Genomic DNA, 15542 nt, shown 5'->3' on the forward strand with positions numbered 1-15542 from the left:
ATCAACTTAATGACTCCAAGCAGCTACTATCTCAGTGTCAACTATTCTACCAATTTATCAAATCTTTAGTGTGTCAATCTTTTCAAACCTCGAACCATAGAACAAGGAAAATGTTTGAATATGTTGGAGTTATTTCTGAGAGGAAGAATGGTGCCTAAATTAAGAGGAGATCACAACATTTATCATGGCTGTCAATATTCATACGCACCTTCTCTGTGCTAAAGGATATCCCTTGTCCATGCTCCATAGTCTTCTTAGAAGAAAAGGATTAATCTCTCGTTGGGCATAGTTAAGTTTGTTTTTCAATTGATGCTCTCACTATAAAGAAAATTATTGTTTTTCTTTAAAGCCATAGTTTGGCTCTGAGTCTAATTGTAACAGAAAACCAACTTTAATCAGTTAATAGTAGTCAATTTTTTATTATAAAATTATTCTCTTAATTTTATCTTGGGTTAAATATGATTTTGGTCTCTAAGATATAGGTCGAAAATTTTTTTCGTCATCAATCTTGTTTTGCATACAAAATCGTCCGTAAGGTTTAAAACAAGTTTTAAAATTGTCATTTTTACTTAAATATTAAAATTTTAGACCAAATTACTTATAACAAAAAATTATAAAAAAAAAAGAGTGGTTCTACTCTTGCAAAAGGATAAGGAAAAAAGAAGTTATTCACAATCCACTTTTACTTCTGCTTCTGCTTCTACATCTGTACGATTTTGGTCCTTTTAAAGTAAGGACAATTTTAAAACTAAGTTAAATTTTAGAGACGATTTTATATGAAAAAAAAGGTTTAAGACACAAAAAAATTTCGATTTATACCTTAAAAACCAAAATTATACTTAACCCTTTTATATTATTTGGGAGAGGTTAAGGTTTAAAGTTATGATTTAGGATTTAAAATTTAAAATAAAAAAGATAATTTTAAAAAATAGGTTGATATTAGCGGAAAAAATTAACTCTCTAGTTAAATTCTAACTATTTAACACAAACATAAAGTTGTCCATGGTGCCTCTGAAGTAAGAAATTAAAGAATTTCCTTTGCCATTAGTGTTTATTTTTAAGATTTAAAGCTTACCCATATTTTGGAGTTATTTATGAATTTTCGCTTACGAATATAAGCTTTAGTTTTGGAGTAGTCGTTCAAGTTTCAACTCCAAGTATATTTTGTCAGATTCGAACATATCATTTTTATTGGGTGTTATCTTTTTTAATCGGATTTGTGTTATCATTCGGATAACTTGGTTCAATTTAAAGTTGTATTTTATAAAAATATATATTTTAAAGTAAAAGTAATAACAGAATATTATATTTTATATTTCAGTTAATATGTTTTATATTATATGGTGTAGTATATTTATTTTAATATAAATATGATATAATATTTGTTAAATTTAATTTTTAAAAATAAAATTTTATTAATTTTTTATATAAAATTTATAAATTTATGTATATTAATTTTATATTAGATCGAATTAACCCGGTTTAATATAATTTATTTTAAATTAGTTTAAAGTTGAGTTAAAATAAATCCGGTATAATATTAGAGTCTAATTAAACTTAGTCCGGTGTAGTTTATTTTAATTATATTTAGCGAGTATTTGGGCCGGGCTGAACAAAATTTTAGAAGAAAAAACCCAGTAAAATGTTGGGTTCTGTACGAATCTTATTCATTTTTGCGTCCTTACATTTTATTGTTCCACCGCCCAGACCTAAACCTCTCTAGAGTCTCGGCTTTTCCCTCAGTCCCGCGGCTTACCCTATTTTCTGCTGTTACTGTTTCTTGGAGGAGCAACCAATTATGGCGGATGTCGCCGTGATGAGAGAGATTGAGGCCACCGCCTCACGTCTTGGTGTAGATCTCTCCGCCATTGATCTTGACTCTATTCGCCTCCCTCCTGATGACGACCTCGGCATCCAAAGGTACCAACTTTTTACCTTTTCATAACCCCACTGAAGAAATTTATCTTGGATAGTTGTCCATCTTTTAATTTTACTGCCCCCTTGTTCTTGGGTATCTATAATTAGGGTTTGAATGGTTTGTTTGATATTTACTGTTGGGTGAGAATATATTTGGGGCGGATTTCAATAAATGTTGATTTTTGATAATAACAGTGATGATGAAGATGTTTACCAAGAGGAAAATTTGGAGTTTGATACTGGGTTTGGGAACATTATAGTGGTGGACAATCTACCCGTTGTTCCAAGGGAGAAGTTTGAGAAGCTTGAAGGTGTAATCAGAAAAATCTATAGCCAGATTGGTCTCATCAAGGAGGATGGACTCTGGATGCCCGTTGATCCACAAACTGAAAAAACTCTGGGTTATTGCTTCATTGAGTATAACACACCTCAGGTTATTATCTGCTAAACCTATACTCTTGTTGAATAAGTAATCAGTAATAATATATTTTGCATGTTTAATACCTGTTAAGTTGTTATTCCCCCAATTAATGGAAAAGTTAAGAGATGGTTTGTAACAAAGTTACGTTCACTCTTGTTTGGAAAATTAATAACGGAAGAACAGGTTGGAGTTTTATTCATCTTTAAGGAAATTTTATTTTATATCTGTAATATGTTATTATTATTAACCAATATAATCTGTCTTCTCATGTTTTATTTGATTTGGTTGTAATGCTAGGAAGCTGAGCTTGCTAAAGAGAAGACTCATGGATATAAGTTGGATCGAGCACACATATTTTCTGTGAATATGTTTGATGACTTTGATAGATTCATGAAAGTTCCAGATGAGTGGGCTCCACCTGAAACTAGTCCATACACTCCTGGGGTAATAATTTGATCATTCTCTATGCCCTTTATGTGTGTGATATAGCAAGTAGAGTAATTGTGATCTGTCTTTTTTTCCCCCTTCAAGAAGTTTTGAAAAGTATGGAGGTTCTTGTGATATTCTGTACGATTAATTTTTTTTCCATTTAATCCCCATGATTTTATTTGATATTTGAAGCTAAAAATATATGCTAAACCTAACTACTAACTAGAAATTTTGTATTTTTTACTTTGCTATATGTTATTTATTGCTTGGTTGTTTAAGTGTTATATTAAGAATATTTTCCCTTGTAGGTGTAGATTGTGTACAAATAAGGATACTAGTGCCTTTATTCCTTTATCTTGCATTACATTTTTTCCATCATTGTCCTTACACTAAACTCTCATATCATATGCATAGCTATGTTATGCTCTGTGGTTTAGATTGTACCATGCATTACTAACAGTACTCTTCAATCTTCAATTATAAATCTCCGATAAATAAATTCCTCTCCTTTTACAAGCCTTGCTATCTAATCTGTTGCAGGAAAATCTTCAACATTGGTTGACTGACTCAAAAGCCCGAGACCAGTTTGTGATTCGTGCTGGTTCAGATACTGAGGTGTTGTGGAATGATGCAAGACATTTGAAACCTGATCCAGTTTATAAGCGTGCAGTGAGTAGTTTTCAGGACCTTTATTTCATTAATATGATAATATGATGTTGTAGTCAAAGTTTTTGCATGCTTCATCGCTTCTTTAAACTATCTTTGCTTTTAAGATTGTCTGTCGTTCAATGCATCTTTCATGTGCAGTTCTGGACTGAGAGTTTTGTGCAATGGTCCCCAATGGGTACATACCTAGCAACCATACATAGGCAAGGAGCAGCAGTTTGGGGAGGTGCCACAACATTCAATCGTCTCATGCGATATGCTCATCCCCAGGTCAATTTTGGCCCTTATCCATGCAATATTGTTATATGAGCTATTTTCTTGTTACTTAAGCAATGAAGGTACCAACTGCAGGTTAAACTTATTGATTTTTCACCCGGTGAGAAGTATTTGGTAACATATAGTAGCCATGAGCCAAGCAATCCTCGAGATGCAAATGTAAGAATTTCCTTGTTTAAGTATCTATTTTATTCTTACAGATTCTATGGCATTGTCTTACTAATCCAATTAACTTTCTAGAGGGTTGTGATAAATATATTTGATGTGAGAACTGGAAAAGTCATGAGAGATTTTAAGGGAAGTGCTGATGATTTTGCCATTGGAGGTGCTGGAGGTGTTGCAGGAGTGTCATGGCCCATTTTCAGGTAATTATTTGTTTTCCTGGCTTGGCTTGTGATGGTGATGGTAATAATAATTACTATTGTTAGCATTAACTTATTGGAATGATAATATTTCTTTTAGATGGGGTGGAGGAAAGGACGACAAGTACTTTGCAAGACTAGGGAAAAATATGATCTCTGTGTACGAGACAGATACATTCTCTCTTGTGGACAAGAAATCGTTAAAGGTTGAAAGTGTGATGGATTTCAGCTGGTCACCAACTGATCCCATCCTTGCACTTTTTGTTCCTGAATTGGGTGGTGGTAACCAGCCAGCTAGGGTAAGTTCATTTTGCTGATTTTCCTCTTTATGCATGCATGGAAAGCTTCTTTGGGTGTATGAAGCACTGTTATTTGATATCCTTTGTTGCATTCATTTTGTAGGTGAGTCTGGTTCAGATCCCCAGTAAAGAGGAACTCAGGCAGAAGAATCTTTTCAGTGTCAGTGATTGCAAGATGTATTGGCAAAGCAATGGAGAGTATCTAGCTGTTAAGGTTGATCGTTACACAAAAACCAAGAAAAGCACTTACACAGGCTTTGAGCTTTTCCGCATAAAAGAGCGAGATATACCCATTGAAGTGTTGGAGCTTGAAAATAAGAATGATAAGATTATTGCATTTGCCTGGGAGCCAAAGGGCCATAGGTTCGCTGTTATTCACGGTGATCACCCAAGGCCTGACATCAGTTTTTACTCAATGAGGACTGCTCAAAATACAGGTCGTGTTTCAAAGCTTACTACTCTCAAGGGAAAGCAAGCTAATGCCCTTTTCTGGTCACCTGCTGGTCGATTCATAATACTTGCTGGATTGAAAGGTCTGAATGGACAGCTTGAATTTTATAATGTGGATGAACTGGAAACCATGGCAACTGCTGAGCATTTTATGGCAACAGACATTGAATGGGATCCTACTGGGAGGTAATGGCATGAAGTGTAAAAATATATAGAGTTCAAACATCTGCAATGTATTGTCCTGTTTCATCTACTAACATGTACTTCTGCAGGTATGTTGCAACCTCTGTAACTTCAGTTCATGAAATGGAAAATGGGTTCAATATATGGTCTTTCCATGGGAAACTTCTTTATCGTATTCTGAAGGATCATTTCTTCCAGGTATTGATTCCTTGAGTTGTCTTTAAGGTTCTGAATTGTGTTTATAAAACGTCATGAATAAAATGCAAATCCAATGCAACCATGGTGCACAGCAATTTAAGTGCTTATATTAATTCACTCACAAAAATGAAGTACATTGATTTTTATTTAGGAGGTACATGAAACTTTTCCGTGGTCCACTGTATTTATATTTGTTTTTTTTTTCTTTTTAATATGTTGCTTCTTAAAATACATGAGGTGGAATGTCATCTTATGTGGTTTGGACATGGGAGAAGGCTGGTAGAACATAATGAGAAGGGTGGATTATATGTAAGATAGACCATCGGTTAGATGTTGAAGAAGACAAAAAAGACTATGTATGAGGTGATCAAGCAGGATCTGTGTGTGAACGATGTCATGGTAGACATGATACATAATAGGGTTTAATGACGTTATTTAATCCATGTAGTCAACCCATCTACTGAGATAATGCATTGTTCTTAAAATATATAAATACATAATTGTCAGGGCTAAAATATAAAAGACACTGTCATATTAGATTGTTGAATTAGTTCATTATGTCTACTGAGACTATTGTGCAATACCGAGCAATGATGTGCTCTCTTTATGGCAGTACTTGTGGAGGCCAAGGCCACCAACTCTGCTGAGCCCAGAGAAAGAGGAGGAGATTGCTAAGAACCTGAAGAAGTACAGCAAGAAGTACGAGGCGGAGGACCAAGATGTGTCCATGCTGTTGAGCGAACAAGAAAGAGAGAAGAGGAAGGCCTTGAAAGATGAATGGGAGAGATGGGTAAATGAGTGGAAGAAGCAGCACGAGCAAGAGAAGTTGGAGAGACAGAAGCTCCGGGACGGAGAAGCAAGTGACGAAGAGGAGGAGTATGAGGCAAAGGAAGTTGAAATCGAAGAAGTTATTGATGTCAAGGAGGAGGTTGTTCCTTTGGATCATGAGTGATTCATTCTTTGAAATATATGTATGTAACTCCCCGTCATAGTTGCTGCTTGGTTTCTTTCTTGAGAAAGGAAGGAGAGGAAAAATTTTCCCTGTTTTGATGGATCAAGAGTAGAATAATTTGATACTGTTTAGTGTATTTTCTTTTTTGGTCTGGATATTGTTTAGTGTATTAACTCATGGTGAGGAGCTTCACAGACTTTTTGATCATCAAAATTCAATAGGCGACGTAGGCCCTTGTTTTCATATCAGGTAGCGGTGGCAAACAGTCCGAAACTTGCCAGGCCAGTCTGCGTAACCTGCCCAAAAATGCGGGTAGGGTTAAGGCAGGTTGGGTTGAAAATTTGGGACTTAAAAAGTTCACTTAATCTGCATCGTCTAATCTGTAGGTTTTGCTGTGGTGAGGCGGATTTTTACGGCGGGTCAAATATTTTTTTGGTCAGGGTTGTTTTTGTAAAGTTCTTATGATATTGATCTATAAGAGGATAAAGATATAATTGAAGACAGATATTAGAACTAAACTGGTGATTGAATTGGTCTGATTACTGGTTTATTGGTATAATTGATAAATTATTGATTCAACTGATAAAATCGGTTATATATAAAATAAAAATATAAAATATTTAAAAATCAAAAACTAAAATTTAAAATAAATATTTGCTAATTAAAAATAATTAAGTGTTAAATTTTAAAAATAACTAATATAAAGATAAACATAAAATTAATTTGTATTCCTATGATAGTTTTTTAATTGGATGCTAAGAATGAAAATTTATAAAGTATATCCAAAGAATAATTTTAAAGTTTGAATATATTTATATAATTAAATAATCATGTATAAATTTATTTTTCTTTTTAGAATAAATAATTTTTATATTAATTTTTATTATTATTATCTTTATTTTTAAATTAATTAATTTGTACTTCAATTAAAAAACTAATTAATTTAAAAAATTGAGTTAAGTATTTCTCTGTCTATGTGTATGAACGCTAACTTGGATCGATACAAAGTTTGGTTCATCGGTTTTTCAGTTGAATTTGTCAGTCCGATTCGGTTTTAACAACTATAATTGAAGATGTTCTAAGTTATATTTTGGATTTATATTTGATTGATTATAAATTTGGAGATGTTTAATTATATGTTTTGGATAATATTTGTTTTATTTTGAAAAATGTTGGTTTTATTATTTTGTTTTAAAAAATTTGCTTTATGATTATGTTTATTATATATTTATAATTAAAAAAGCTTTAATGTTTGTGAATTTAAAAATTATATATTTATTAAAATGATTGTGGAATTATATATATTATTTAATATTTAATGGTTTATAAAAAAAATTAGTAGACTTGGCCCGTCAACCTGCCGTTAGGTAGGACGGAGCGAATCGGTCCATTAGATGATGGACTTTTGGTGGGGCGGAACGGAGCGGAATTTCTCGTTTTTCACTCCTAGTAGCAGGAGGTTCATTCTGTTATATATATCTTGTATTAGTATAGTATTGGGCCAAAAAGAAATTCACTAAATTAGAAAATGCGAAGGCTTAAATTGTAAATGTAATATTTGATAAGGAAATTCGAGAAATATGAATAAGTCGAGTTTCGTTGAGGAGAAATTCAGGTCCAGATTCGAAGCGCCCATTAGAATTGGGTCAACAGTCAGCACTCTCCGTTATACTTTTCCTTAACCATGTGTGCCCGTGAGCCGACGACCTTCATATATCTAGCCACTACAATTATCAGAAAATAATATCGACAATTTATTAAGGAATTTAGTTAAAATGAAATATTCTAAATATTCCGATTGTTCTGTTCGGATAAAATATGATAATAAATGTTGTTTGAATATTTAATTTATTTAATATATTAAAAATAAAAAAATTTGTATTTTTCAATATTTTTAATAAAATTTCTTTTATGTAGTCAAAAAGTGTTTTTTAAAATTTAGAATGTATTATAAAAATATTATGTATATGTGTTATACTGAACTTTTAGCAAATCGTAGTTGGTTCGATATATACTCTCTAAGAGAGAAACCTACTTCTCTTTATGAGTATCAGTTTTCAATTGTGAAAAAAAAAATTCTTCTTTTGGATAAAGAGAAAAAGAAAGAACTTGAAATGAAAAAATAAAATTTAAAAAGATTTTAGAATGGAAAGAATAAAGAAAGTAAAGTAAATGTCTTTAAATTCAAAACAAGTAATAAAACGCCTTGGATATGATAAAAGGACTTTGAATTCAAATATACTGTAGAAACATTAAAAGAGAAAAAGAAAAGAGACTTTGCGAAAAGAAAGTAAATTTGCAAGAAAAGGAAATTATAAGGAATTTTAAAAGAAATGTAAGGACATGAAAGAAATCTTACAGAAAAGAAAGCTCTTGGCAGACTCAAAAAGTCAATGGGAATGTGAGAATGCGAAAGTATTTTCTGAAAATGAATTACAACCCTTGTTCCTTCCAAGTCTTGTTTATTTATAGGTTACTTTGACCAATCCTACGCTGCCAAATGTCACTTCTAAATAATTACGAAGTAACTGTTCCCACCAAATATAGACCCAAGTAACTGCCACTTTCACATAACTTATCCTCGATTTCGATCTTTCAATCTATTGTCTTTGTCCTTCGACAGCTTCGACTAAATCAAAGCCCTTATTATCTATGCACCTCTCCTCAAATCTATCCTTTAATCAGTTCAGTCGGTTGAAAAAATATTCGACCAACAATTTGTTCGCTAGTATTATTAATTTTATTGATATTTCCACGAAAAAATGAAAATAATTGATCCTAAAAAATTTTAACTAATAATAATAACAATAAAAGAAAAGGAAAGTTCGTTCCTATACTTCACAACCGTCTTAATGAGCACGATGCATGCATTACGCATGCCACTAATTAATTGCATTTTAGTTCTCAAGGACTATAAATTTACCAAAGAGACTCCCTTTTTCAAAAATCTATAATTTTCTTTAAGTTTGTTCATCTTCCAAAACTACTCTCTCCATCTCTTGACTCCATTGTTACTATTGCCGAACTTCTCAGACTACCATCTTCATGTTTCCCCTTCATGTACTAGTATATCCCTCTTCTTTTCTAATTACAACAACTCTTTTTTTACATTAACACATGATTTCTGCTACTATTAAATTTAACGTTTAATTTTCTTTTTTTTTTCAGACTTGTGTAAGAGCATGGAAGCTACTCCTTCAACAATTCCATCCATAGCAAAAGCAAAAGGTAAATAAATTGAAAATCGCGATGGACCAAAAGAAACCACAAAATCTTTCCAACATGCAAGCCTGAAAATCCTCTCCACTAATGGAGATACCATCATTGACGACCCAGAAGACACCTCAAATGGCAAAAAAAACTGTATTTTTTTTCAGTCGAGAATGTAAAACCCGGTTAATTAACGGCTAATTAACTCATAAATGAGAATTTATTCTAGAAAGCCTAAAATGTGATTTTTATGGCTAAATGTGATAGAGGAGACTGAGACGAGAATTTTGGTACCAATTTTATGGAATTCGGACCAAGATTGGACCGAACGGGCCGAACCGGGCCAACCGGACCCAAAGTGGGCCCTTGGCCCAACATAACTAGACCAAAACCCTAGTTTTCAGCATTCTCTCTCCTCACAACACTCAATTCACGCTGAAAAAGAGAGGCCATGGAGGAAAGAACACTCTCTCAAGTTCTCTCCCTTGGTTGATCTTCAAACCACCATAACTTTTGATCTAGAGCTCCGATTGCCGCTCCGTTTGCGGCCACGCGTTCACCGCGGAGAGCTCTACAAAACCCATATAATTAATCTTGAGGTAAGTCACGTGTTTCTGTTCGAAATTCCAGCCCTTATTTTCGAGTTTCATGGGTAAAATGTTGAGATTTTGGGTTCTTTGATGTTATAGGACCCAATTCTCTTGAAAGAGAAGGTTAATCTTGTCTCCTTGGACCTTGGGTGTGGTAAGACTCTCAATCCTAGTGTAATTTGTGATTTTATGATGTTGGGTTTTGAGATGTTGTGTATGGGTATGATGGTTGTGGCTTAGGTTGTGTATGTGTGGATATTGGAGCTTGATTGGTGACTTTGAAAAGCTTGAAAAAGGGTTTGGTGGTGAAAAATCTGTTCTTGGAGGTGTTGAGGCCTTGAGAGCTTGTGGATAAGTGGTTTGGAAGTGCTCCGGTGGAGCTTGGGAAATTCGGCTAAGGTATGGTTTCGGTTTCCCGTATCTAATATGTAATGTGGTAGGAAATACTTAGGCTAGAGGCCCTAAGATAGGCATTAAATTGTGGATGTTGTTGAATAATTGAGATATATGATGTGGTCATATATGTGATGATGATTATTGATGCCTTGGTGGTATGATGTATGAGAAATATGCATGTTGTGATATATGCTTGATGATTGGTTATGGTTGAATTGTGGGTTGAACCATGTTGATGGTGAGTATGATATTGATTATGTACAATGATGGTTTATTGGAATTGATGTTGTTGAGAATTGGCATGAGGAATAGTATATGATATGTCAATATGTTTGGGTTTGAGCCACTTGGGTGAAGTGGGCTAAAATGATGAGATAGTGATTTTGTATATTGTGGTAATGTGTCAATGTGTGAGTTGAGGAGGCTTGATGTTGAATTTGATATATTTTGATTGATTTCAAAGAAAAGGGATGAAATTGGCATGTTTTGATTGATTTTGAAAAGAATTGGAAATGGCTTGTTTTGAAAATGGCACTTTGTGGTTTTTATGAAAAATATGGTTTTGGGCATACTTTGGTGGGACATAACTTAGACTACGGATCTCTGTTTTGTACCAAATCTGTTTAGAAATGAAATTTGATCCGGGATGTCCATGCCGTTCAAAGAACGGGTGAAAAACGATTTAAAATGAGGAAGTTATGTCCGTTGGAAGATTGGGGTTTAAATTTGTGAGTTCTGCAGCTTTTAACTTAGAAAATTTTTAGCAGAATGACCCCTTGCGCGTGGGCGCACCTGGCGCGTACGCGCCGATCTTCCAGAAAGCGCCATCCACGCGTGCGCGTGATGTGCGCGGGCGCGCCGATTGTGCTGCACCCAATGCCCAGCCATTTTCCAAGAGTTATGCCAAAACTGTGCCAGTGTTGTGCCTGGGGCTCGAGAACACCTGCGCGTACGCGTGGTTGACGCGTGCGCGTCGATTGGCAAATTTGTAATCCACGCGTTAGCGTGCATGACGCTTGCGCGTCGATGAGTTTTTGAGGCCATCCACGCGTGCGCGTGGAGTGCGCGTACGCGTGGCCCTGTTTTCATCCCAAAGTTGATTTTTGAGTTTTAAAAGCCAAATCTCATACTTCTAAGCCTCCGACCTCACCATTTATGTCTTAAATCATTATGACATGCCTAGCTATTAGAAAGGGGCTAGTGAATGAGGTAACTTGCGAGTGAAGCAAGGGAAAAATGAATAATCAATGAGGATCAAGATGATTATGTGAGATGCGGAGGATGGTGGTGGAAGTGCTTGTTATGCCATGGGCCGAAAGGCTGTAATTGTTAATGAAATGGCTGGTTATGGATTTAACCGTGAGCCAGAATAGCTGTGTATGCTATGAATATTGGCTGGTTATGGATTTAACCGTGAGCCGGAATAGCTGTGTATGCTATGAATATTGGCTGGTTCTGGACTGAACCGTGAGCCGGATGGCTGATATGGATGTTGATCCATGGATGAGGATTCATGCATGTTTATGCTGAATTATTGATAATTGTGATTTGCACTTCCACTATCTGAGATACGAGTTCCCTGGGTAGTAGCAGTGGCTAGCCACCACGTGCTCCAGGTTGAGACTTGATACTCTGGTGACCCTATGTCGTAAGTGTGGCCGGGCACTGTGAAAGACCCGGATGAGCTCGCCCCCGAAATATTCACCAGTGAGGGTGATGGATATGGATCATGTTTATGATCAAGTTTATAACGAGTATAACTCGAGTTGGGGATGCGCGACAGAGGGACAGTCCAATGGTTAGCGACCAGGACTTGTCGGGTTGGCTCTATAACCGACAAGATGATATCATCGGCCACTAGGGACAGGCATTCATCATATGCATACTATGTGAATTGTTTGAGATTGCCTATTTGACTGCATATTACTTGCTAATTGTCTAAATGTCTTAACTGCTCCTATTTGTATATTCTTTGTCTGATATAACTGTGTTTGCTATAATATACTCCTGCTGGTGGTTGGGAGGTTTGAAGGAATTGGAAAGGGAAGTATTAGTTAGACTGAAGAATCTTTAGTCAGATGCCCTTATATGGTTTAGCTTGTTTATAAGCTTTGATATTATCTGGAGGAAGTTCTAGGATTGCCTTTGGCTTTCCTCTATTATTATGTATTATATATGTGGAAGCTGTTACCATGCTGGGGACCTCTGGTTCTCACCCATGCGGATTTTGTGGTTTTCAGATGCAGGACGTGAGGTTTCCCGCTGAGGCATGCTGGAGACTTCTAGATTTGCGAAGATTCCTTGCTCTTGGGGACTCTGTTTAGTTTATATGTTTTGCTTAGATACTTTTATCTCCATTAAATAATACAAACTGTGCTGACTCCTCTTATGGGAGATTTTGGAGAATAGGTTTATGTATTTGTGTCCCTTTGGGTTTCCTTTGGGGTTTTCCTTATTTTATCATATGTATATATTGCTATGCTCGGGCCGGTTATCTTCGCATCCGGATCTTGAGTCTTGATATTCCTGTTTTTGACACTCCTTTATATATATATAATCTCGCGTTGGTTATCCTTGTTCGTTACGTTATCGATCGGAGTGTTGCGCTTTCGAGTTGCGATTTTTGTTTACCCCTTTTTCTACAAAGGCTCCTAGTTATAATCAATCATTCATACTACTATACGTACTAAATTTTTATTTTAGAGGTCGTAATACCTTGCCATCTCTGAATTATGACTTAAGCATAAGATTCTGTATGGTAGGGTGTTACAGAGAACGAACTCCATTGTTTCCTTTCCCCCTTGAATTCTCCTGAACAAGCTAAGAAAGTTTTCCAATACTTTCCTAGCAGTGAAAACCAAGACTTGTTAATCAAACAAGATCTCTTTATTTCCCCATTTGTCGATCACACCCATCTTTTTCGAAACAACCTGAAAATCTCCTTTAAAAATGCAAATTTTTTGGCTTGGCTCAAAAGATTAGAGCCTGATAAGAAAAAAGATTGGCAACTTCGAGGAATCTATGATCTTCTAAAGCTGTCTGAATTCCAACCATCAACACACCAATGGATGATTGGGGCTATTTTGTTTTTTTTTTTTTGGAGCAAAACTGCGAACAACTTCTACTTACCATATCGGATGGTTGGGCCAACAATATTCGAAGTGTCAGCAATCACTGGCTTATCAGCAATCGGGCCTTCAACAACTTTCGACATGAAGCCAGGCCACAAGTACAATACTATCGAAAAAAACTCTTACGGTGTATTTACTCGACAAAAGATGGGGGATTCTGGAACACCAGTCACAGATGATGAACATATGGCTTTCTTATACTATTGGTTAAACACCATAGTCTTTTGCTCGAAAAATGTTTTGATGCGAAAACTATATATTCCCCTTGCTTCTCTGATTCATGAGAAGAAAAAAATTCAACTTAGCCATGCTCCTCTTAGAAAACTTGTATGATGAACAAGGCCAAATGGTCGACAACCTTTGCACTAAAACTTCTGTTAGTGCTGGTCGACCACTTTGACTCAATGTTGCCTTCAAAAAGCATATGAAGCACAAAGGTGGAATCTCTCCTTGTGACAAACGAGGTATTGAAGGCTTTCAATTGGTCCATTGCAGCCAAATTTCATTCATTCTCACTCTACTACTGAACTCTTTTGGGAACTCTTTTCGAAATTTTACTTGAGTAAACATTTCCAGAATAGAAATTTGAACTTTGTTCCATTTGTTAATCGAAAATATATCAATGATGAAATGTGGTCCCATTTCTGTACGATTCAAGTATTTTCGACGGGCGTTCCTCAATACAAGAAAGACCAATTTTGAGTAACACTCCATGCTCCTTATTATGTGGCCAGACAAATGGATTTCTCCCAAGCCATTCCTGCACTGTTTCCGAACAAGACTCCTCTTTTATGTCAAATAAATTTCAAAAATAAAAAAGAAAATGTTAAATAGCTCAATTACAATGAAAAATGTCGAAAGCACTATTTTTCTCTCTCCTTCGTTCGCAGTAGTTATGTGACAAATTCGTTTGTCGACTAGTGGGGAGACTACTACTCTCGCTACAATCGAATGTTGGAAAATATTTTCAAAGGAACTATCAAGTCATCGATGGATCCTCTCAGTGTCTCAACTACCAAGGTTCACAAAAGAAAAAAATGAAAACCCACAACATCAGAAAAAAAGAGGGTACGTAAGTCTTCACCATCGATCAAACAAGCTAACCAGGTATCACTTATGATTAACATACTTTCTATTTTTCCTTGTACATTTTTTTTATTTGATACATACATATTTCAAACACTTCCTTATACAAGGAACTTCTTCAAACAAATCTGATAACTCGATAACTTCTTCAAGTACTTCGAGCTTAAGCAGCACTGTTACAGATTCGATATATTCTTCAAGTTCACCAACTCGAGAATTTGAGGTATATTGACAACTTTATTTTATTCTATTGAAATTATACCATTATAAATTTATTTTCAACATTTATCACTAACTAATGCAGGACAAAAAATCTGCCAAAGAAACAACCTCAAATCCGAAGGTACCATCGACCAAGAATAAATTCCCAATCAAAGAGAAATCACCTTTCTCATCGTCTAATGGACATGTCTTATCAAACTACTTTCAAGGTGAAAATGAAGTTGATCAACCTAACAAGGATGAAGATTCCAAAGCTCAAGAAATATCTCCAAAAGTTCAAATCGTCAATGATAAAGCTTCTCTTGACTCTTTCTACTCCTTCTAGCAAAGCAAATCCATTAGAAGGAACCAATGAAAATATTGAACCTATTTCTCAACCTAATCCACACGCTGCTCATACTCCACCTCATGTCGATGAAGCCATTCTTACTGACGAGGCTAGGGCTACCCTCGATCTTGACACACATCAAGAAGGCAATCCACCTATATCAAACTATGCTCCTAGTCCTCAAGAAATTGATCTACAAGAACTTCTTTCAGCTTTTTTCAATTTGTCTCACAAGATTGATGTAACATCCCAAACACTAACAGTACAAAAATCACCAGATTCTTGACTACCAAAAGAGCTATCTCCTCATACTCTTGAAGGTCTGAAAAGGCTCATTGAGTTCTTTAAACACATTGTCAATGAGATGCTTAATCAAGATGATCTAAACAATCAACTCTCTGACATTTTGAGTTCAACTCTCGAGTA

At 35.3% G+C, this 15542-nt stretch overlaps 1 protein-coding gene and 1 long non-coding RNA gene across 2 annotated transcripts; both read left to right on the plus strand.

Annotated features, from left to right (window-relative positions):
• The first annotated feature begins 1666 nt into the window (after window positions 1-1666).
• LOC130955402 (eukaryotic translation initiation factor 3 subunit B-like) lies at window positions 1667-6401 on the plus strand. The gene is made up of 11 exons (XM_057882249.1): window positions 1667-1920; window positions 2113-2350; window positions 2636-2782; window positions 3308-3436; window positions 3575-3703; window positions 3785-3868; window positions 3950-4074; window positions 4172-4370; window positions 4474-5006; window positions 5093-5201; window positions 5815-6401. The coding sequence occupies exons 1-11, from the start codon at window positions 1799-1801 to the stop codon at window positions 6151-6153; spliced, it is 2154 nt and encodes a 717-aa protein (XP_057738232.1). The 5' UTR covers window positions 1667-1798; the 3' UTR covers window positions 6154-6401.
• A 3649-nt stretch (window positions 6402-10050) lies between these two features.
• Window positions 10051-12725, plus strand: LOC130955403 (uncharacterized). Its single transcript, XR_009076742.1, has 3 exons — window positions 10051-10107; window positions 10194-10352; window positions 12590-12725. It is a non-coding gene; the product is annotated as an uncharacterized LOC130955403 (long non-coding RNA).
• The last annotated feature ends 2817 nt before the right edge of the window (window positions 12726-15542 follow it).

Source organism: Arachis stenosperma, chromosome 10 (assembly GCF_014773155.1).
Source record: "Arachis stenosperma cultivar V10309 chromosome 10, arast.V10309.gnm1.PFL2, whole genome shotgun sequence".
In the NCBI taxonomy this organism is placed as follows: domain Eukaryota; kingdom Viridiplantae; phylum Streptophyta; class Magnoliopsida; order Fabales; family Fabaceae; genus Arachis; species Arachis stenosperma.